General features: G+C 41.8%; 4 protein-coding genes across 14 annotated transcripts; 1 reads left to right on the top strand and 3 right to left on the bottom strand.

Annotated features, from left to right (window-relative positions):
• Positions 1 to 339: 339 nt before the first annotated feature.
• Positions 340 to 2,224, bottom strand: LOC108080181 (loricrin). The gene is made up of 2 exons (XM_017174829.3): positions 2,153 to 2,224; positions 340 to 1,686 (listed from the first exon to the last, which is right to left on the bottom strand). Exons 1-2 carry the CDS (start codon positions 2,156 to 2,158, stop codon positions 505 to 507), a joined length of 1,188 nt encoding a protein of 395 aa, XP_017030318.1. The 5' UTR covers positions 2,159 to 2,224; the 3' UTR covers positions 340 to 504.
• A 2,315-nt stretch (positions 2,225 to 4,539) lies between these two features.
• Positions 4,540 to 5,270, bottom strand: LOC108080112 (uncharacterized). Its single transcript, XM_017174741.3, has 2 exons — positions 5,265 to 5,270; positions 4,540 to 4,851 (listed from the first exon to the last, which is right to left on the bottom strand). The coding sequence occupies exons 1-2, from the start codon at positions 5,268 to 5,270 to the stop codon at positions 4,552 to 4,554; spliced, it is 306 nt and encodes a 101-aa protein (XP_017030230.1). The 3' UTR covers positions 4,540 to 4,551.
• Positions 5,271 to 6,492: 1,222 nt separating this feature from the next.
• On the top strand, positions 6,493 to 18,496 carry LOC108080110 (ral GTPase-activating protein subunit beta). 11 transcript variants are annotated; one of them, XM_017174726.3, is made up of 15 exons: positions 6,494 to 7,110; positions 7,171 to 7,390; positions 7,624 to 8,022; positions 8,126 to 8,386; positions 9,107 to 9,655; positions 11,070 to 11,369; positions 12,623 to 12,763; positions 12,819 to 13,365; positions 13,615 to 13,838; positions 14,011 to 14,205; positions 14,333 to 14,473; positions 15,906 to 16,514; positions 16,582 to 17,168; positions 17,225 to 18,081; positions 18,147 to 18,496. In XM_017174726.3, exons 1-15 carry the CDS (start codon positions 6,919 to 6,921, stop codon positions 18,259 to 18,261), a joined length of 5,337 nt encoding a protein of 1,778 aa, XP_017030215.1. In that variant the 5' UTR covers positions 6,494 to 6,918; the 3' UTR covers positions 18,262 to 18,496. The 11 variants fall into 11 exon arrangements, with proteins under 11 accessions (XP_070144062.1, XP_017030215.1, XP_070144064.1 ...); XM_017174738.3 differs by having other exon boundaries at positions 6,495 to 7,110; positions 15,960 to 16,514; positions 18,147 to 18,495; XM_070287961.1 differs by lacking the exon at positions 14,011 to 14,205 and having other exon boundaries at positions 6,493 to 7,110.
• Positions 18,497 to 20,063: 1,567 nt separating this feature from the next.
• Positions 20,064 to 21,398, bottom strand: LOC108080044 (keratin, type I cytoskeletal 9). The gene is made up of 2 exons (XM_017174623.3): positions 21,285 to 21,398; positions 20,064 to 21,221 (listed from the first exon to the last, which is right to left on the bottom strand). Exons 1-2 carry the CDS (start codon positions 21,288 to 21,290, stop codon positions 20,187 to 20,189), a joined length of 1,041 nt encoding a protein of 346 aa, XP_017030112.1. The 5' UTR covers positions 21,291 to 21,398; the 3' UTR covers positions 20,064 to 20,186.
• Positions 21,399 to 23,982: the final 2,584 nt, after the last annotated feature.

The raw sequence follows: 23,982 nt of genomic DNA, 5'->3' as shown, positions 1-23,982 counted from the left end.
CCTATACCCTATTATAAGACTAAGATCTACCAAATGTGATGATAATACGCCAAAAAAGCTACAAGTATAGTTCGTTTAGAAAATCTTTTAAATATTTTAGATATTTCAAATAGTTTTCCTTCAAAAATTAAATTGATTTGCTGTTGAGAACAAAAGAATATGTCAATTTCTAATAGATTTTGTTCAGTAGTCAGTTTTATAATGTTTTTGATAGTGAAAAACCTTTCGAGTCAGTATTTTCACCAAGGTTCACCATTTTCCCTCCATTAAATATTCCATTAAAGTTTTTTTTTTTTTTTTTTTTTTTTTTGGGATTTTTCTATGTGTATATTTTCTAACAAAAAAATGCATGGTAAAAAAAATGTCTTAAATTAAACTCATGGCGTTGTGTAGGAATGGTAATTATGCTCTCTCGATGCAGTTAGCAGGAAGGTACTTCGGAGATGTGTGTGTGTGCATCTGTGGCCTCTCCTGCTTGCTCTCTTTGTGCATGTTTGTGTGTGTTTAGTAGGCAGGTGGGCCGTAGGTCTGGGCAGGGGCATGGCCCACGGGCAGGACCTGCTCCTCTGGGGCAAAGACAGGTGCTGGCGCGGGATGGGGCACGCTCAGGACAGGAGCCGGTGCTGGGGCGGCATACACAGGAGCAGGTGCTGGGGCAGAGTACACGGGAGCCGGGGCTGGTGCAGAGTACACAGGAGCAGGAGCTGGTGCGGAATACACAGGAGCAGGAGCTGGTGCGGAGTATACGGGAGCAGGGGCAGCATAGACTGGAGCCGGGGCAGGAGCAGCATAGACTGGAGCTGGGGCAGGAGCAGCATAGACTGGAGCCGGGGCAGGAGCAGCATAGACTGGAGCCGGGGCAGCGATATCCTGAACAGGGGGCAGGTAAGAGGCCACAGGCGAAGCCACTGGGCCGGGCACATCAATGGGAGCGTAGGCTGGTCCGGCAGCCGGAGCTGAGTGCTCGTGGATCACGCGTACCACTTTGGTGGCACCGGCACCGCCCGAGGAGTAGCCACCCGAGGAGAAACCGCTGTCGTGGCTCTCGTGGACAACCTTGATGACCTGGGAGACGGCGCCGCCCGAAGAGTAGCCGCCACCGCCGCCGCCAATGAAGGCAGGTCCTGGAGCAGGTCCAGAGGCCACATTCACCACCTTGACGATCTGTGGGGCACTCTCGACCAGCGGGGCACTGACCAAGGGAGCAGACTCCTGCAGGACCTTGATCACCTTCACGGAGGAGGGAGCTGGGCCGGCAGGTGGCAGGTAGACGGGTGCAGGAGCGGGTCCATAGCCATGGCCGCCGCCGCTGCTGCCACCGGAGATGACTTTCACCTTGAAGACCTGGGGAGCAGCCTCGTAAGAGTAGCCGCCGCCGCCGCCGGAGGAGTAGCCACCGGCAGAGTAGCCGCCGCCGCTGCCACCGCCCTGCTGGTGGATAACCTTGACCACCTGAACTGGGCCACTGGAACCGTGTCCGCCGTGACCGCCATGGTAGCCACCACCACCGCCGCCGCCGGAGTAACCGCCTCCGTTGCCACCGCCTCCTCCATTGCCGCCAATGCTGATGCCTGCCTTGAGGCCGCCACCGCCGCCACCACCACCGCCGCCACCGCCGCCGCCTCCCAGGAGACCCAGGAAGCCGGCGTTGGCCACAGCGAACAGAGCACACATGCAAACGAAGACCTGGCAAAGGAAATGGAAGGTAAAAGGTAAAGGTTTTTAATTATGGAATTTATAAATAAAAAAAATATTAAAAAAATAGTTTAAATTTGTAAAAAACGGGGTAGTTATTCTAGATTTTTATATACTGTTTTTAAAGTTTTGTTTTTTAACTTTTTTTAGATAAATATAAACTTAAAGGTCTTGTAAAATTTTAAATATATTTATATTTCTTTATTTCACAGAAAATATATTTTATCGTTGTGATTTGTGGTTTTTTTCTTATTATATTTTAAGGACTTTAAGTTTTCCTTGATTTGTTTTTAACTTTGGCACTTTTTATTATAAAAAAAAACACTTTGAACAAATTAAAAAAAAGAGGGAGTTAAACAAAAAGTTTAGTTAAGTTTCCTTTTTCACTTTTCATAAATTTTCACAGGATATTTTGATTTGTTTTTTTTTTGTTTTGTTTGTCGGAGGAGGAGCTCACCTTCATGCTGACCACTAATCCACTTGATGCGATGATACCAATTCCCAAAAAAAAGAACGCCTTGAGTGCCGATGAGCAGCGACTGATGTCCGATCGATCGGAGACCAAGTCTTTTATACGATGTAAACGATCATTGGCGAACAAAAGGCGTTGAATTAACATTTCCAAACCACCCATCATCAAGAGGCTTGGGCAGGGGCAGCAACTTGAGCATCATCTTTGGCTTTCGATTTAATTTTCACCATGGGCGCAGCAGCGTTAGCAGCAGGTCTTACGCTGCATTTCCGAAATTCCGTAAGGGGCTCCCACAATTAGCATGAAAATGAGACGCTCCGATAGTGATAAGCCCACAGCGGCTTTCATATTTTCAGTTTTCGTTTTCGTTTTCGTTTCAGGTTTAGGTTTTCGTTTTCGTTTTCACATACATAGTTTTAGTGGCTGTTTTAGTTTTCATTTTCGTTTTAGGTTTTAGGTTTTATGTCATTTGCATACACGGGCGGCGTTGCCTCACAAGGCGGCCGGCTGTCTGTCATAAACCAAAGCCAAAGCCATAGCCCAACCCAACCCAAGTGCCAACCTCTTCCCAAGGCGGCGGCGGCGGCATCCAGATATTTCAAGGTGAATCGGAATCTGTTGTCAACCGGCGGCCGCTGGCTCATCATCATCATTGATGATGGTCTCTCTTGGCTTTCTGAGATTATGCAAGTTCGGGCGCACCGGTTGTGTCGCATCTTTGAGCCCATGTAAAACGCATTATGTTGGCCCAATAAGCATAAAATCAATTGGCCAACGGGGCGGATCATCGATGAGAGGTAAGAGGCTGATTTGTACCAAAAAAGAAGTATAAAAATAACTTACCTTCTGTTCTTCTTAATATTTAAGAGATTTAGAATTATACTTTATTAATTTATTCGAAGTAATTTAAATATAACACTTTGTAATATAACACTTTCTTGGGATTTTGCTAGATCTTAAGCTCTTTTCATTTTTTAAGTCTTATAACTTATATTTTAAACTCTCTTTAAAACAAGAAAACTTTGTTTAAATAATGTAAAATATCACCATTAAAGTAAAAAAGTACAGTTTACACAAAGATAAAATAAACCAAGTGTTATATTTACAAAGTGTTACATTCAAATTATGGTTTGTTTGTGTTTTTTCTTCGAATTAAAAAGTTAGAAAAAATAATAAACGTTTTTAAATATAATAGTTACACAAATACAAATATTTCAGTTGAAAAAACTCTGTAAAAAAAATATAAATAATAATAAATTTATGAAACAAAATTCTAGAAAAATAATACACACTAAAAATAAATAAAAAATTAAATAAAAATTCCTATTTAATTCAACACTAGTAAGACTTAGTTCCAAAAAATACCTAAAAAAATTAGAATATGTATATTTTCTTGAAACTGTACCCATTACACCTGCCAGAGATCGGAAAACTGGCCATGAGCCAGGTGTGGGAAATTAACAGGTTGCTTCACCTGCACTCTGCACTAATCGTGATCATTATCTTGTCTAGGCATATTATGGGTAGTTAATTGCTCCAAGCAGCGGCTTCCCTTAAAATATTAAGGCACATTTTTATATAAATTTTCCAAGTATATAAAACTAAACATATTTTTCCAGAGTAGGAGGTATATTTTCGATATGATTTCTTCATAAATCATCTCAACTTGACCACATCAAATCAATTATTTCCTTAATTTATTAAGAGCTTAATTTACTCAGTTAAAAGGCAGAGAAAATTATGAAGCGTAAATACGAAAATCTTCAAATACTTTAAATTTATGATCATAAATCAAAGCAAAGTTATTATTATTTTTATTTATTTATTTTATTAGGTTTTTAAGTCCATTGAATCGATCCTAACCAAAGCAAATTGATTATTGCTTGTTTTTAAATAAATGTATTTGTTTTTTATTTAGAATTTAAATTTCAATGAGAGGCATAAAGATGGAGTAGCCCAGCTGCATCCTCAATAAGTCTGAATCGTCCCTTCGAGGGAGCTCCAGAGTTCTCCAGAAAAAAATATTTTGTTTTATATTTTAATTTAGTTTTCTGCTAACAATATTTATTTTTTTGTCACTTCGGTCTGCATTTCCTCATTGGCGTTTATTCAAGCGTTTGCGTATATCATTTTGATTAATATTATTCTTTATTTTTATTTATTTTTTTTCTTAATTTTGCCTTTCTTATATTCAAATTGTTCGTGTAGACTTCTTATTTATTTGTATTTTTTAATATTTTATAAATCCTTGACAACCTCCCAAGGTATCCCATTTTTATAGGAATAGTTAAAAATCTTTCTTTTAATTTGTTCGTTTTATTCAGAGTTTATTTTGCACATTAATAAAAAAAAAGGATCGAAAGCATTGGTGGTTATCCCAAGATCTACTTCTGCTTCAGCCAACCTCCATAGGACTGGATAACGGGAGCATCGTAGGCGGCAGCATGACCGACGCGAACACTGGAGGTCAGCACTGGCACAGAGTCAACAACGGGAACATGACGCACCACTGGCACATGACGGACGACGGGAACGCTGCGGACAATTGGCACGGAGCGAACCACGGGCACAGTGCGGACCACTGGAACAGAGGCTACAGGAGCATAGGATAAGGCAGATCCATGGATCACACTGCTCTGGGCAAGGGCCAAGCAGGCGGCGAACAGGAGGCTGACGATGAAGAACTGAAAAGAAAATTAGACATTAATAAAATAGGATTCCGAGGGGAAAATGTAGAAAATTCTTAAGATTAAATCTCCATTTTCTAAACAATTTTTTGTATTCTATTTAAATTTTCTATTAAAATTAAGCCAAGTTGCTTGCATTTTTAAAATTTTACTGATTTTTTGTGATTTTTTCTTAACAAAAAGTGTTTGTAAATTTAATTTTAATTCTAATATCCACAGATATGATCATTGAAGGAATCAATTACGACACATTCTAGTCTGTATATATTTTTTATGCATAACTGTTAAATGTCAAAGCTTCGGGATAGTTTTTAACAGGCACTTTTCGGTTTCACAAAAAATAATTTAAAAAAAATTGAACTTTCAAGTTGCACTTCAATGTTTAAATCGAATCCTTTGGAGATGCTCACCTTCATGGTGCTTAGATTTCCTTATTTTTTTTAGTTTGTGGTTTTAGCTTGTTGGCCGGATGATTTGTGTTGATCTGTCGGACGTTACGGGTACCTTATATACCGCCGAGAATCGCGAAAGTAGAGCAATAAAATCCAGCCAAAAGAACGTATACGGATACACGATCGACAAGGTGTTTGGAGTGCCATTATTATTGATATTACCTCGCATAGACAGCGTCATAACTTATTCAAGATGCCTTTCAAGCCGGGCCAGAACAATGAGAACTCGTTCCTCCTGCGACAGGTGCCATCACCTGCCAGGTTTCCGCTGCTCCTCCTCTCCGGCCATTGATGAATTCTTGTGCAAATTGATTGTCGTTTCATCGCTTCATAAACGCTGTGGGTTTTTCTCATACTAATATGGTATATACATATATATTTCTTGTATAGTATATGTATGTATATATATTTTGTGTAGTTTGGCTAAACTTTATTTATGAGCCCATTGTCCACGCCCTATTATGCTTTTTGGTTCAGCTTAAAGAAATGCAAATTTATGCAAAATCCAGCAATGCTTCCTCAAAGCAAAAATAGCGCAAAAAAACAAATATTGTTTGACGAAAAATACGTGTTTTTGTCTTTATTTTTTGTCTTTATTTTATATTTATTTATTTTTTTAGGCAAGAAACATTTTTGTAAATGTCATTTGAATTCTGCCCTTTTTTTTTAGATTTTAAGTCTTTTTTTATTAGGTTTTATATTTCAATAGTTAAAAGTTACCTAAACCTACAGGTAGAAGATTTATTTTTACCTTAAATTTAATTATTTATAACGTTTATAATTATAACTTTGATTGTAACGATTTTTTTTAAATTCATTGAAATGTAAAAATCTTTTGTATAAGTATTCATAATGGTAGTTTTACAGCCTTTTTGTTTAAAATATTTGTATTTTGATGTTTAATAATCATTTATGTAAATATATTATTTGTTTTTTTGTTTAACTTTCTCTTTTCTGGAAATATTAAAACTGATTCATGTATAAATAAATCAATTCTTTTTTAAATATTTACTTAAATATTATTACTTGAATTTAAGAAATTTATTCTGCAAGATTTACTATTATTATTATTATATTATTATTATTTATTTTTCAAAGTTCCTTTTCCGCACTGTCCAGCACTGCCTTTGGCCTGCTAACCAACACTGAAACCAAGCCCACGCACAGCTGTTTACATCGCTCCCTCTCGCTCGCACTCTTTTCGCTCGTAATTTTTTGTATGTTTTTTTTTCTGTGCGGCGCTCTTCTTGTGAAAGAAAAAAGAATTGTAAAATAAACGCCTCAATGGCGTTGTAATTAAATTGCAATTGTAAATCACAAAAGGGCGGGTCTGCAAGTGCAAGTGCAACATGTGCGATTGGCGAAACATAAACAAAAGCAGCGAAATCGGAAGCAGCCGCAGCAGCAACAACAACATGGCCTCCACTTCTTGATGTTGACGTCAACAAAGTGAAATTGAAATCCAATCAAAGAAGCCAAGCGAGGAGAGGAGTATTCGAATTGCCTAGCAAGAGCAGCAGCAACGAAGGAGAAGGAGTAGGAGGAGAAGGATAGGGATAAGTCACCACCGGAGAAAGTATCCCAGCAGGAGGATCCTGTGGATCCCATCACCATGTACTCGGAATGGGCCTCGCTATCCGCCCAGATCACGGCCAATAGCTGTGGGGCTCAGTGCTTCAGTGTGCTCAACAAGTTTCCCGCCTCCGCCGGCCGCGAGGTGGTCGTCTCTGTGGTCAAGCAGCTGGGCACCAATCTGGGAATCACACAGAATGCCGAGCCCAGTCACCTGGTTAAAGATGAGGAGGTGGGTGCTCCTTAAAATGGGGATTATCATAACACCAACTTTAATTTCCATTAATTCCAGGTGAAATGGTGCATGGACGTCATTTGCTTTGGCCTATCGCTGCCCCTGCAGGAGCACGAGACCATCAAGGACTGCGTCAATGTCTACTGTGAGTGGCTAACGGCTCTGCATCCGCAGCCGAGGATCAGTGTGCCCAAGCCCATATGCGAGGATGCCAATCTGTATGCCCGCCAGATCATCAATCACTTCCACAACCTGTTTGTGCCGCGGCAGGGCGAGAGTAAGTTCCTCAACTATACCCAAGCCAAAGCCTCCCCCATTAATCCTAAGCTAACCTCTGAAAATTTCAAGTCTTGCCATTTCTATACCAAACCACGCTTGGTAGGTTGCTAGCTCTCGAATTGGAGAAAATATGACTTGAAATCCTGCTCAGATTTCAGGCACAATACATATTTTCTCGCTGGAGAATCCCCTGGAATGCCAGACTAATGCTTAAATAATTCCTAATCCCAGGTGCCGATACCATCAAACGACAGGCGGTTCTATGCCATCGGGTGCTCCGAACCCTCCAGCAGACGGCACAAATCTCTCATTTGATGGACCGACAGACTTGGGACACCCTGCTCCTCTTTCTGCTGGCCATCAATGAGATTCTACTAGCACCGCCCACCGTCAAGGACGATGTGGGTGATCAACTGTGCGAACGGGTGCTTTCCGTGCTTTTTGAGGTCTGGCTGCTGGCCTGCGTCAGGAGTTTTCCCTCGCCATCGATGTGGAAGACGCTGCAGGAATCGTGCGCCATGTGGCGACATCGTGTGGCCCTTGTCGATCAATGGAATCGGGTGAATCTGGCCCTAACCTCGCGCCTCTTGGAGTTTAGCTATGGTCCCGCATTTCCCCAGCTCAAAAATGGTGAGTTTTTGGTTAATATATTAAACTTTTAGAGGCACTTTTCACTTTTGGTGCTTATTTAAATATGTTTGCACTGCTCTAATTCGACATCTCTTTTTGGCAGCCGAAGAGGATGGACAGTTGATACCTGTGGGCATGTCCAACGATTGTGTGGCCCAGACCTGGTATCGATTCCTCCGTATGATTGGCAATCCCACGGCTCTCTGTTCGCCGCATATCATTAGCAAATCATCACACTTTGTTCAGTGGGCCTTGACCCACGAAAAGGGAGCCGAAACACATCAGCATCCATGCTTGCAGCAGCTGCCGCAGATCTTTCTCAATGCCATGAAGGGCATATCCAGCCAGGTGGACGCATTTCTGGGTAAGAAGAGCTTTCTTTGATTGAATAAATTGGTTGTTGGTTGGTAAATTCTAATAAATTATCATAATATCAGAGCTAGTAAATAGTTAGTTGTAGGTTTTTGTTACAAAGAAAAAGAAGAGTATATAAAAAAATCATTTTTAGATGAAAACTTTAAGTGAAAAGAGTAGAAAAATATAGAGCTTTATTAAGAAAATTTAATTTAATTTTTAATTTGAATTAAATTTTAAAAACAACTAAGGAAAACAACTATTATTTACCTGCTCTGGTTTCTAAAATATCCAAAAACACCTGGTACTCTCTTAGTATACGATTTTTTGTAGTAAATCATATTATTATTACTTAGTTTGTCCGCAGAAAAGGTGTTCTTTCTAAATGTTCTAAAGGTTAATGTTAATTGTTCTAGTTCCTAGGCTAAAGCTACTAAAATGTCCTCTTAGTTTTATAGAACTCTACCTACTTCTTCGCGTATTACGAGTACCAGGTCTGCTTAAAGTGGGAAATTTCGACTTTTTGGCCGCTCTTAAACGTTTAGACTTGGTTTTTTGTGTTAGGCTAGCTGAGAGTACTTCACCATCTTTCTCTTTGTTCGTTTGTTTATCTCTATTTCGCTTTGCTAACCCCCCCCCTTCCAAATATAAAATGTATCTTAACCGAAAACTGTCTGAAATTCGCTGAAAAAAAAACATGAAAACATGTGAAAAACCCGCCATTGAGCAGGCATTTATCAGGCGCCGCCGCAGCAAACGGAGGGCGTGGTGACCAATCTAATGGAAATTCGTCATTCGCTGAACGAGGCCACCTCCTCGACTCTGCAGCAGTTTATCCACTCGAGCAGCGCCACAAATATAGCGAATCATCATCAGCAGCAGCAGCAGCATCATCACCACCATCATCTTCACTATCCACACTTGCATTTACATGGCGCCGGTAGCTTTCTGCGCGACAATTTCATGAGCAACTCGGCCAGCTCTGCTCTGAACGCCATTATGGGTCATCATGGCCACCACCATGGTCACCACCAGCAGCACCAGCAGCAGCAACAGCAGCTCCAGATCAACGCCTCGCCCACGACAAGTCTGTCTGCTTCGGTTGGTGCCTCCGCTGTGGGCAGCACCAGTGCCGGTGGCAGTCACTCTGCCGGAGTCGTTGGCAGCATCTCCTTTGGCCATACGGAACCGGCCTCTGTTTCAGCCACGCCCACGCCGCCATTGCAGCGACGACTGGCCAAGAGCTTCAGCGTGGCGCCAACCATCACACAGCAGAAGGGTGCGGACTCTCCTCTACGACAATCTATATATTGCAACGAAAACCCACCGAATGTTGTACTCTTTGTTGTCACCCAAGATTTGATTTTTATAAGGATTCTGGCAGGGATTTTGGTAGAGTATCTACATTAGAGAGAGTAGAGTATCTAAATTGGAAATGTCTTTCGAGAGGAAGAGTACTTTGACGACGAAATTTGACAAAAATCGATAGTTTTTCGATTATTAAGTAATATTCTTACACTTCACAATCAGTTTTTTAAAATTTTGAAACATTGTTATGGATCTTTTAGATAGTGTCTTTTGTATTTATATCGATATTTTCCCATATTCAACACTTTCAGAATTATTAGGAAAAATATCGATATAAATTCAAAAGACAATATCTGGAAGATCAATAATAATTTTTCTAAATTTTAAAAACTAAATTTAAAGGGCAAGAATAGTTCTTGACGACGCAATAACGATTGTAAATAAAACTTATTTAAGTTACAGCACCTCAAATCTGTAATTGTTGCACTTTAAAGCTCAAAATATTTTCAAAACCCGACGCAAGGGAAATTTTCTGATATCGGATTTGTGTTTAGCTCTTTAAAAACTATCAAAAAAGTATTGAAATATACTATTTTAACAGTTTATTGGTTCCAAAAAGCTGTATTTGTACATTTATTATGGTAAATTATGCCGACATTTACAATTAAGGACTTGTATAGGTCCCTTAATATCTTACAGAATGTTTTGGAAGACTTTCTTAAGAAGAAATCAAGCTTTCAAAAGGTTTTTAAAAGAAATATCAAATTTGTTTTAATTTTTAACCAAAAATAGTTCCACCTCAAAGGGAAAAACATAGAAAATGTTTAGTTGAAACTTATGTACTTACCTGCCAGGGTACTTGCCCTTCGGTACACCGAAGTCTGGACCTCTTTTTAAAATCGTCACATCGTGCTTCTTGAATTGAACTTGACTTGCTTTTGTGTTTGCCGCTTGCCTAGAGATGTTATTTTGCCTTGATTCCATCACCGCGCCAATCATTTCTCCATTTCTCCACGAGTTTTGCATTTTTTCTTGTATTTATTTATACTGTTTTTTTGTTTTTGTTTTTGTTTAAGTATAATTTGTTCCCGTAGCATGAGTGGAATAATCTCGGTGTAATTGCCCGGCGCGGATGAGTCGGGCGACTGAGTAACTGTTTCCACTTTCCACTTGCCACCTCGGCTGAGGCCGGTGGGATTATGCATTGTAATTTATCTGCTGCCATACACGCCCACAATTATTGCATGCTCCCTTTGTATCTGTAGCCCTAGCTCTAGCCGTAGCTGTATCCATGTATCTTTGTATCTGGCGCTCACTAATTTCTCACACTTGCTCTGCTCTACTCACTATCCCCTCCCCTCGTCCCGCATCATCGCCATCGCCAGGCCTAAGCAAGACCTCGCTTATCGGTCTCACCGGCGGCGGCGGCGGCGGCGGCAGTGCACGCAATGCGATCAGCAGCAGCAGCACCATCTCGAGCACTAGCGCTGCCGCCAGCACCACCACCGCCAGCACCATTGCCTCCGCCAACAACTCCACTGCCGCTGTTGGCCCTGGCATAGCCATGGGCTCGGGACCAACCGTGAGCCTGGTACCGGGATCGGGCAGCGGAGCTGCTCCTGCCCCGGCGCCCACAACACCCACATCGACCTCGGGTCCGCCGTCGGCGAGCAGCAGCATCAACTGTAAGTCAGCACTGGAGGCAAATATTGCTAGCTCAGTTCATCCTTCCTTGAAACAAAAAAAAAAATAGAACTAGAAAGGCTTTGAAATATATATTTTTTTTTATTAAAATTTAAAGGATGAACTTAATATATTATATATTAAATATATTTTAAAATTTAAAAGATACAATTAACATTTTTAAAATATATTTTAAACTTGAAATTTAGTATATAAAATTCTACGGATTCAGATCCAATATATAAAATATAAAATATTAATTTTAAAATGCACTAGATAACGGTATTAAAAAGCCATTATTTTTACTTGATCTATTTTAAAAAAGATTTCCATAAATTAAAGCTTTAGTTAGACATTTTTAAGCTAGAAAGAAATTCGCGTATAATACTTTTTATTTTAAAACTTAAAACTTAATATAAAACGGCGAAAATAAAACGAAACTATCGCAAAATGTTCGTAAACACATTTAGAAATGATACAAATTAGTGAGCGTTAGCTAAAGTCTCGTTAAATGTTCACAAAAAGCACTCAAAAAAGAGCTTTTTGTGAACAAAAACTGAGCAACTTTTATTTTAGACATTTCTAAGAGAGGTTCCGATATTTTAGTGGTAATAATTAATAATGTCCCGCCTAAGGTATTACTAAATGCTCGTAAACTGTCTGTTTTTGAGCTATTACTTTTAAAGCAAAAAACTGAGCAACTAGGAATTATTTTTTTGATCATTTTCTGATTACAAGCTAAGTTAGGCTCATTAAAATTTTGATACATATATTTATGATCCCAGATATATATCTTTAAGAGGCATTTGTACGATTTTTAGATGATAAAACAGCTTTTTAATAATTATAAATTTCACCAACTCAATGAAGTTTTTAGGCTTAAACCTTTCAATATATTAGATTAGATGCTTGATAGATTTATGGCCCTTTAGGTGGCATTTCTACGATTATTTTTTAATGGCAAAACCCATATGAGCTGAGCAGCTTTGAGGCTCAAATTTTGTGCTGTAATTTGAATCTCCGCTTGGATCTGCCTATTGCTAATTGGATCTATTTTTGCTTTGTGTGCTGTGTGCCGTGTGAATCGTTGTGAGCTAACTAACATCTAACAGATGTTCTAAAAACCCGCCCCCTAATACAACCAGCCCGTCCCTGATCGTTCTGACTGTGTCTCTCTCTTCCCTTCTCTCCCCTTCTCTCTCTATATATATATATATATATATATATATCTATCTCTCTCTGTGTGCGATCACAGCTCTGCCGCTGACTTCGATGGGAGCTGGCGTTGAGTTGGCCGTGGCCAGGCCCAAGTGCAACAGCATTCTCCACGTATTCCACGAGTGGCTCTTCGAGGCGGCGCACATAGGCGGCGACACTTGGCGCCAGAATCGCAAGAGTAAGTCTGTTAATTTTGTATTATAAAAATCATTTGTGAATTATTTTTTCCAAAGAGCAAGCATGCGAGGCCAGTAAGCGACCCTCGTCAATGATCATGGAGCATCGCAAGGGTTCCATTTCACTATCGCAGCCCAACTCCCTTAACGATCCGCAATCGCTGCCGCCAACGCTGACCATTGACAAGTATGAATCCGGGCGGGCCGAGGCCATTGGCACCCTATGCAAGATCTTCTGTGCCAAGAAGACCGGCGAGGAGATCCTGCCCGTCTATCTGGCTCGCTTCTATATGGCCCTGCAGCAGTGCCTGAAGATTACCGAGTCGCGGGAGTGCGACGAGACGCTGGCCAGCATCCTGCTGCATTCGAGCGACCTCTTTCGGTTGGATTTGGATGGTATAAATGTCCTGCTGCCGGGCTTTATAGCCGCCTTGGAGATTGTGCTGCCCGACAAGGACCTTAAGCTGAAGACCCAATCGATGGCCTTCAATCGCACAGAGCTGCGCCGCTCGGCCATCAACATACTGCTGTCCATAATGGTGCTGCCGCTGCACTATCAGACGCTGCCCATCCGGGATCTGGTTACCAGCGAAACGAGCGAGAAGTAAGAGATATATTTTCAGTTTTATCATATCTTTCAATCTTTGTATCTTTGTATCTTTCCATCTTTCTATCTTTTTATTTCTATCTTTCTATCTTTCTAACTTTCCATCTTTCTATCTTTCTAACTTTCTAACTTTCTATCTTTTTAACTTTCCATCTTTCTATATTTCTATCTTTCTATATGTCTATATATCTTTGTATCTTTCCATCTTTCTATCTTTGTATCTTTATTTTTTATTCCCTCCCACAGAATATTCACCTTCATCCAGCTCAAGTCTCGGCTTATGAACATCCTGATGAATGCCCTCCAGGTGGAAACGGATGCCCAGAACACACACATGCTGCTGGGTGGCCTCTTGCTATGCGTCCAGGATGCCGTGACCTTTGAGGAAACGGAACTGGGCGGCGCCAACATGTCCCACAATTCCAGTGGCGTGCAGCACCAGCACCACGAGGCCAATTTGCTTAGCTCTGGTATGCATTTTCACAGCGCTCGATCTCTCCTCCTTCAGCTTGATTTATTTCGATTCTTTAATTATTTAATTATGTTATTTAATTCATGGCTCTTGTTTGATTTCTGTTTTTGTTTTGTTTTCATTTATTTTCCATTTTTCTTTTTGGCTTTGATTGTGTTTTTGCGCCTCAGCTTGCTCGGAGCGTTCCGTTTCGCTGGTCAGCGCTGGTACGGCCAGCTTGAGCGGCCAGACGACGGCCACCATGGGCGCGGGCTCGGGCTCTATTCGTGACACGGCCTCCTCGGCCCATGATTACCCCAGCCTGACCATATCCGATGACATGTCGTTTGAGTTCGGCCAGGAGCTGGACAGTGGCACTACCTACGGTAAACTGAGTTCTTTTGTTGTTGTGACATTTATCATGGAATTTTTTGGAGTCTTAAATCTTAAAAATGATTTTTTAATTTAGCTTTATCTTTTGTGACAATAAAAAACTTTCCTGCACGTCTCTAGATAATGCACACGCCTTGTTTGTACGGGCCACGTACTTGGTGTGCCACCGTTTGATCTCGTCGTGGAAAACGGATCTGAATGTATCGCTGGCTGCCTTGGAACTGCTCTCTGGCCTGGCCAGGCTGCACATTCGGGAGACAGGTGAGAAGAATCGTTTGGAATTAGGGGTAACATTGCATGGGATCTCTTGGTGTCTATGTGTAAGTGTGCTCTTGCAAAGGCTTGAACTAATTCTAAACTAGCAGTTTGATCATTTAATCATTAATCTAACAAACGATTTGAAATCAATTTGATAAACTACCTGAAAGTATGTAATGATATTAATATTAGATTATTATTTTTTATTTATTTTGGGCTTTATTTGTTTTGTTTTTAAACGAAAACATTTACTTTCTATACTTTCAAGTTTAGAATTCATTGTTTTCAAATTATTTTTCACATGATTTATTTATTTAAATTTATTAAATGTTAGTATTTAATAATGAAACTTATCGATTTTAGTTTTAAAAGTTCTTTTCCCTTTGTACAATACTCTTGAGCACTTTTTTAATTGATATTACAAATCGTAGCAATACATAATTTCATGGATAAAGGGTTATTTCAATACTAGCTTATATATGTATGTATCATATTTTCATTAAAAACGTTATAATTACAAATACAAGTTAACTGCTTATTTGAGTAGGAGTGCGATATATAAATCGAAATTTTGCGATAAATCGATAGCAACAAAATGTTGCTTTCAACATGTTTTAATTAGTCAGCAAAAAAAAAAATATACATTTTATAAAACTGTTAAATGTTTTTTCAATATTATCGATTATTAAAAGTTAAGAGCGTTTTTTTTTCGATACATCAAAGTTTATAATATTTTCTTCTATATTAAAACATTTCTAAGCTTGATTAGATCAGATCTTAAGCCACAACTGTTTTAAAAGTAAACAAAATTAAATGTCTGTTGTAAAAAATCTTAGAAAATCCTTTGCAAGGGCATTTACGATAGCCTTTCCTTTCTTGATTTTAATGTCGTGTGTGTTTTCCTCTGTCGCCCCCCGTTTTCTGTTTTGTGTTTACCATTAAAATGTATTCGTATATATCTATATATATATATATATATTTATATATATGTATATGTGCGTTCTTTTTGAAATCTTAACCCCTTAAAAAAATCACCTTAACCCCCCTAACTGTGCGGCAGCCAGGAAATTTACAAATGGTAATTGATTGACGAAACCAAACTAACCTAACTAACGCCACTTTCTTCTGTCTTTCTTTCTTTCTTTCGTTTGTTTTTTTTTTTTGATTGATTGATTGATTGATGCGTTTCTTTTTTCTAACCGCCATCGAAATCCACCGCACCACCGCCATCGAATCCAACTCCCCATAAACCACCCACCAACCACCGAACTCACGAACTCATCCACAACGATTGCGATTTGTTTCCATGTACACAACCTGTATCTAACGTATATATATATATATATGATTTGCCTTGTAAATAACCAACAATAAATACATGAACACCCCACCATCCGAACCCCATATCCACCCCACACCGACCTCCTCCCCGTAGACACCTTAGTGAGAATATACGAAGCTAGTCAGAATCTAACGATAATCTCCTCAGACGCTCTAGAGTGCAAGCGGGCCGTGAAGTGGATCTGCGACTATATCTGCTACCAGTGCTCCCGGCCGCCTCCTGCGCACAGCAAGGATCTGCATAGCACCATTGTGGCGGCCTTCCAGTGCACCGCCGCCTGGCTGATGCAGCATCCGTATCTGCTGCAGGACAAGGACTGCCTTCAGACGGTGCTCGAGGTGGTTGAGCTGGGCATTTCGGGCACCAAGAGCCAGAGCAAGGGCGGTGACATACCCAAGTTCAAGGACGAGAAGGAGCTGAAGCCCGCCTCGATGCGGGTGCGGGATGCAGCGGAGAATCTGCTGACCATTATACTGGAGCAGGTTGGTTACTTTCCCAGCGAATGCGGGCCCGAGTCCATATCCTCGCTGCTTGACGAGGTGGCCCTCATGAAGCACTGCAACTCGATGGTGCCTGCGGCGGCGGCTAGCAGTGAGCAGGCGATTGCCAAGTTCAAGTATTTTGTGACGGAGAATTCCACGATTTTGGCCCTGCTGGAGGAGCCGCTGGGCAATGACCAGGATCCGCAGCCAACGGTTACGCGTAAGTGTTTGTTTTGAAAAGTTAACCAAAGCCCCTCCCCTAACCACTGATCCCCCTCCCTCGGCAGTGCTCATTCGCGGTCCCTTCGGTCGGCATGCCTGGACCATGCAGCTGCGCCACTTGCCCCGCAGCAAGTCGGGCATCAAGTACCATGCCGTCAATCCTGGCAGACCCATACCCATGAACGATGTCAGCCAGCGGCCCGAGTGCGAGCAGAAGAACTTCCCCGAGGGTGTGGACAAGGTGCAGCCCTGCGTGGCGGACTACTCCATTCCAACCATCGAACAGATACGCGAACAGTATGGCTCGGGCAGCATCCGGGAGCTGGAGGCCATGCTGGAGAACCAGAGCATCCACGAGAAGCTGGCCTGGGCGGAGGCGGACACCAGTGCCGATAGCCTGTCGCATGCCCAGGAATGTGTGCCGCCGGCGGTGTGCCACGAGTTCCATGCGGCGCGCCTCTTTCTCTCGCATTTTGGTTTCCTTGGCTTCGAGACACGCAATCCGCACAATCCGGCCGAGTCGCTGGGCACGCCGCCGCAGCGACCACTGATTGTGCTGGACACCAAGTCGACGGCCTTTGCCGCCGATCTGGAGCGGCTGGACAAGCTGAGTGCGCGGACCCATGACACGGTCTATGTGTTCTATGTGAAGGTAACTTTGATCCTTGATTATTTCTCATCCTCAGCTGATGTTTCTCTTTCTACCAGTCGGGTCAGACAAGCGCCCAGCAGATAATTGGCAACATGGCCGAGGAGCAGGGATCTGGTCGGGATCCGCATTTCGCCAGCATGCTGCAGACCCTGGGCTGGCCCGTCCAGGTGGCGGAACACTCGGGCTGGACGGGCTTTGTCCACAACTCGTGGTCGCTCAAGGGAACGCCCGAGGAGCAGGTGGTGACCCAGGCGGCAGCCAATGAACTGAACTACAATGGCTCCCAGCGGGTGATCTATTGGGCGGATGTCTCCTCGGAAATTGCCTTTGTGGTGCCCACCTCATGGAATCTGCGGCACAACAGCGATGCCAACGATACGGGCAGCATTTCCTCCTCCTCCCACCCGGATCAGGTCAGTGGCTCCAGCAATGTGTGGGACACAATGGAAGGTCGTGATGGTCAGGGTTTGGCCAAATCCAAGTCAAGGAATCTCAGTCTGGAGCTCGATATGACGCGCAACAGGGATGCCAAGGAGCCAGTGCCTCCTACGCGGCGGAAAGGCAATGTGACCAAGCCCACGCTGCTGGCCCAGGCGCCGGCCAAGATCTTTCTGGTGTGGCTGGAGAGCTACGAGGATTACCTGAACTTTCCCCTGGAAGATATGCTCGCCTATACGCGGACCGGCGAGGAACTAAACACGCTCCAGCTGCCCCGCGCTTCCGACTGTCACGTGATCTTTGTTCACTCGCTGCTCTCGGGACTGCTGCGGGTGAAGCTGCAGGGTCCGCCCGGCAGGATGAGCTTTGCCACACCGCTGGTGGATGGCATGGTGCTGAGTCGGCGGGTCGTGGGGAATCTGGTGCGGCAGACGGCCTTGAACATATCACGCCGACGGCGATTGGACAATGACAAGTGGGTTTTCCTACAAATCTCTTCTAAGCTCCTGAAGCTGTAACCAAAGTTTCTCTATTTTGCAGCTACCAACCGCCGCATGTGCGACGACGCCTCAAGGTGCAGGACATTGTCCTCAAGTACAAAATGGATCTGAGCGAGGCCGAGCTGCTGGCCCATCTCTTCCAGCGTGCAATCTAGCCACCGGGCGATCGAAAGTATTATATAAATATATATAAATATATTAAACAGCGTGGGACTAGCGCCAGAGGGGTGCTCCTCCCCTGCCCTATCCTATCCTGTCCTGTATTAACATGTGTGTGTTTGCTTGTAACTAAAAAAAACCAGAAAAGCTGATCCCTAATCGGTGTCCACTGAGTGTCCCCCGAAACACAGGCCGTATGCTAATTTTATTCACTTTTTTTTGCTAATAAATCTAATTTATACTTTATAAAAGTATTTGTAACGAGTATTACATGCTGTGCGTTATTGGTCTTTGGTTAATCTGTTTTTCTGTGAAGCGGAAACAATTTTGGGGCATATCCGCAATCAATTTGGACTCACAAGATATGGGTGAAGAGCGCATGAGGTGAAAGCTAGTTGTGAGTAAAGAGAAAATAATTAGAAATGGTTTCGTTTGTCAGGGATTTACTGAAGGGTTTTATTGATCTCTACTGGAAATAATTTGTAATGTGTCCTTAGGTATTTTGAGTGTAATTTGAGGTTGTTTTGGGTGTATTTTGGGTGTACTATACCCTTGCAGGGTATTATAATTTCAGTCAGAAGTTTGTCATGCATTGAAGGAGACATTTCCGACCCTATAAAGTATATATGTATGTTTTTGATCAGCATCAACAGCCGAATCGATCTAGCAAACTAGTCCCTCAGTTTTAAAGTTATCTAAATGAAACTTTTCATATAGTCTTCTGAATACTCTCACTGCTATATATGTCGGAACGGGCCGGATCGGACGACTATATCATATAGCTGCCATACAAATGTTCGATAAATTTTTAGAAAAAAAATTATAACTTGGCTGCTTTTCAATATTTTTGCATAATTTTTGAGATTTTGGCCATTTTTTATTATTTCAGAATTTTGGTTTTAATCTTATGAAAATCAGACGACAACTTCAACATGTAAGCAGAATATGCATTTGCGATTGACCTGCTAAACGATAGTTTATTTTATATAGACAGTTTCCTATATATCTAGATTTCCCCTCCTTCTGGGTCATGCTGTCATCCCAACCGGCAGCATCTATGGTTAATTTCACCTTTGACTTGCGGGTCTCTGGGGCATGGGGATGAGGAATTTGGGTCCGTTGATCATTGATCGGTGCTTGGCGGCGGTTCGTTTGCCGGTTATTTGGACACACGCCGCACCATTTCGCAACGCCTCCAACGGGCAATCAATTCGAAACTAAACTGTTGCCGGCCGAGGGCCATGGCGTCGTCATCATTTCCAGTTCATAATCTGCAGTCTCCCGTCTTCAGCCTTTCAGTCTTCATCATCAATGAAAGTCGTGATGTAATGATATAACCCGAAAGCCCACAACAAGTTACAAATCTGTTTCTCGTTTTGCATATGTTTTGGGGCCCATTTATTTATTAACAAATAAAGTATTTATGAGTATGTTAGCGTTGAAGAGGCGCTTGCCACCACCCCTGGGCATTTTCCCAGGTGAGCGATTAGCCTTGAAAAGAGAAAAGAAAAGCAATAAATATATATTTACAAAACAATAAGAGTTGTGGGGCTTGCCAAAGAAAATAAAATGGTTTATGTTGATCAACTTTTGTGAATTAGGCAATATTTTCAGCTAATAATGATTAGATGAACTCTTTCCCACGAATGAGGAAGCATAACAATTAAGTTTCAGTTGGAAAATCATTAAAAGGTGTATAAGTAAAAGCCAAACTTGAGTTTTGTTCAATATTTTTATTAACAAATAATTTAAGTTAATAATGAATGGATGTTTTCATTTTCGTTTTGTTGATCAATAATGACTGTGAAGGATTAGCCTAGGAAAAAAAATACATAACAATAGGGTAGAGGATAGCGAAAAAAAAATTTTTGTAACAATTCATTTGGTCTAACTAACTAGGCGCGGGCAGGACGAACTGCATCTACCAGGCGGAGGAGGAGCCACCGCTGCTCCAGCCAGAAGAGCCACCGCTGCTCCAGCCGCTTCCAGAAGAGCCAGACGAGGAGGAGGAGGATCCACCCCAGCCGCCCTTAAGGCCACCACCGTTCTGGCCCTGCTGCGGCTGCTGCTGCTCCTGGACACGCATCACCTTTAGGGTGCCGCGCTGCACCACATGGCCGCTCTTGAAGAAGGCTCCCTGCGCCTGGTCCACCTTCATGATGATGGCCTTGCCCTTGGAACCGAAAGTGTTGATCAGCTGGCCATTGATGGCGGCCACATCGGCCGAGCCACCGCCTCCGCCGCCCAGGGAGTCCTCCTGCAGCACCAGCTGAAGGATCTGCGGCAGAATGGCATTAAATTGCTGGGTATCGAAGGAGGAGGAACCACCATAGCCATGTCCAGAGGCATACGACTGTCCGTAGCTGTGCGAGTGACCCTGGTCGTACGAGTGGCCATGACCATAAGAGTAACCACCGGATCCGCCAGAAGCATGATAGGCAATGGGAGCCACTGGAGCAGGAGCGGCCACGGGCACCGAGATGGGAATGGGAATGGGAGCTGGAGCGGGAATCGAAACTGGAGCTGGGGCTTGCTCGATGATCTTGTAGATGGTCTGCGCCTGCTGGCCGCCATAGGAGTGGGAGCCATGATCATGGCCATATGAGTGACCACTGGCATAGCCATGTCCATGGCCGTAGCTCTGGCCAGTGGAGACAATGCCGCTCGCTGATCCGCCGCCATTGCTGTAGCCCTGACCCTCCTGCAGAATGACCTTGATGATCTGCGAGGAGCCACCGCCGCCGTGTCCGCCGCCTCCATGGGAGTGGGCATAGCCATGGGCCTGGGCATAGCCATGGCCACCTCCACCACCACCGCCGCCGCCTCCGGAACTGGGAGTGGCTATCACATTGTAGGTGGTCTTGCTGCCACCGCCACCGCCGCCTCCTCCGCCGCCCAAGAAGGACAGAAAGGTGGCGTTGCAGGCACAGATGGTGGCCAGGAGGCAGATGAAGACCTAAGAAGGAGGGTAATCCGTTTAGTATCCGTTGAGTCCCGCATCCGGTGTTCCGTAACTCACCTTCATTTTCGTATTGAGCTCTCTCGGTTTGCTGTATCTGAGGAAAGGTGGAATCGAGGACGACACCTGTGCGTCGAGCTGTTCCCGGCTAGCGAATGATGCCACTCTCCAGTCGACCCCACGTTTTTATACAAGAGTTATGCCGAAGTTCCGCCAAAACCGTTAGACGCGGCGATGATGGCCCCGTGACGTCAGAGATGTGGAGTCATCGTGGGCAGGTCGGTCGCAGCTTCAGCTGACCACCGGCCAAGCTGCTCTTGTAACGCACCTGAGATCTCAAAGAGAAGACGCACGCAGGCCAGTAGGGCCATACAGGGTGCTTTTTAATGGGAAGCCACTAATTGAAAATAAATTGATTCGAAATTGAACTGAGTTGAGATTGTTGTTTAATAATAATTAATTATAATAAATAATTTTCATTAATTTTTACTATTGAAGTTCTTATTATTATACTTATTCACCAAGTTGCTTATGTGTTCACTTGTTCATTAAGTATTTTTATCTTATAATTACTCAGTGAGAAAGTTGTTATCTTACTTCTTTACTCAATTGCTCACTCAGTAAAGCATTCAGTTGTTCCCTCATTTGTTCATTTAGTTGTTCACTTTTTGTTTGTTTTATTATTTATTCAGCATGTTCATTTCTTCGTATACGTATGTTAACTTAGTTTTTCCCCTCAATTGTTCACCCATTTGTTCATTCATGTGTTCACTCATTTGTTTACTCATTTGTTCATTCATTTGTTCACTCAGTCCTTTACTCATTTGTTCACTTAATTACTCACTAAGTTGTTTTAATAGTTGTTTATTAAGTTGATTCCTTAGTTGTTTACTTGGTTGTTAACTTTGCTCTTGACTTTATTGTTCCCTCTGTCGTTCTCTGTGTTCTTCACTCAGTTGGTCCACTCATTTGTTTATTAAGTTAAAGAAAAATTATAAAATATAGTTATTAATTAATGCCGTCATCAAAATACCCATAAAAGACACCCTGTTAGCCCATCATCTATTTCTCCAACATGCAACAATAACAAAACGCCGACAAAAAAACAATAACAATAACAAACACAAGCGGATAACAACGACTTAACAACGCAAGCTTAAGCAGATGCGCCACGCTCCGCTCTGCTCTGCTCTGCTCTGCTCCGGCAGGGATCCGAGGTGCGTCGTAGGGTCAACCTCAAGCCACCGCAACCAACTGACCGGCTTTTTGCATATGATTATCGATTTGGACGCTTCGCTACTTACACTGAAAATAATTGGTCTAAATAAGCAATATTTGTTAGACTTGAAAATTAAAAATAAAGTTAGACATTAAATAAGACTCCGGTCAGTGCCAGTTTCAAATATAAAATTAATTCATTATTTTAGAAATTTAATAATTCAATTATGAAGCTTAAAATTACATTAAATTAAAATTAAAATTAAATTAAAAATTAAATTAATATTAAAGTGATTTAATATTTTGAATTATGAATTATTTGAGAAAGGATTTATAAAACCAAAAAAAATATTTACTTAAATGGTTGATTGTTTCTCTTCTTTGATTAACGTTAATCATTATTATTTAACGGAATTTTAAATGTTAGATTTAAAGACTTTAAAGAACAATTTATTAAATTTTTAAATTAATAAAAAAGTTATTAATGAATTTTTGCTAATATTTATACCCAATTAAACCTTATAAAAGATTTTTTTTTTTTATATAAAAACTCTCCACTTTCTCTCCGTGTAAATGGCTAGTTGGCATTGCAACAGAAAGCTCTCGGGCTGGGAAGCGCTTGGCCTAGTGGTCGTGGATCTTAGCCATGGATTGGCATCTCGGAATCCCAGGCAGCCGGATTATTATATCATGCAACATCGTTTTCAAATTTGTTAATTTTCTGTGCATTTTTGTATAAATTATTTAATGCGCACTGTTGCGCATGCGCAGCCCTATTTCTCTCTCTCTCTCTATCGCTCTCGCTCTCGCTTCCGATTCCGATTCCAAGCCCTTTCGATTTGCCGATGACCCGTTACCTGCACGTTTTTCGATATTAGTTTCAGTTTCGGTTTCGCCTTAATAGCTAACTAAAACAGCAGAAACTAACGAAATCACAGTCGAACTTCTATAAGTCCAATTGCGTTATCTTTTACCAGAGCTAAACCTCTGAGTTAACTTGATAAACGACTTGAAATTAATTGGCCATAAAATGTTGTGATCACAATCAGTCGTTGGATGTAAGCCAACATTATAATTGCTTCAAGTTTAAGGCTTTTCAGGGCCAACAGGGCTTGTAAGCTGAAGTACTATTACTTTTGAGGGTTTTATCTCTAAAATTTTATAGATTTAATAAAGCTTTAGATAATTTTTGGATTTCTAATGCTTTATCGTAATCTAGTTTTGAATTTTTAAGCAATTTGTATGAATATATTTGTTTTATTATATTTGTTATATTATTATTATTATTATATTATGTATATTCATATAGTATATAAATGTCATAAGATATAGTTTTTCAGGGACTCTATTAGGTTAATAAATAACACAAAACTAAATAGAACTATATCGATAGGGATATTTATGTTGTAAACCTTAAATGAATCAAACTTTAAGAAATCATTTTCCATATCCCACACTCTTTCCAAATCTCTTTTAATTTCCTTGTTCCTAGATCCCTCTTAGTGACGCTCCACTGTACATTTTCAGACGATTGGCGTTT

The sequence above is a fragment of the Drosophila kikkawai genome, chromosome X (assembly GCF_030179895.1).
Source record: "Drosophila kikkawai strain 14028-0561.14 chromosome X, DkikHiC1v2, whole genome shotgun sequence".
In the NCBI taxonomy this organism is placed as follows: Eukaryota; Metazoa; Arthropoda; class Insecta; order Diptera; family Drosophilidae; genus Drosophila; species Drosophila kikkawai.
The sequence above is the reverse complement of the archived record's forward strand: the minus strand, read 5'-3'. Positions and strand labels throughout refer to the sequence as shown.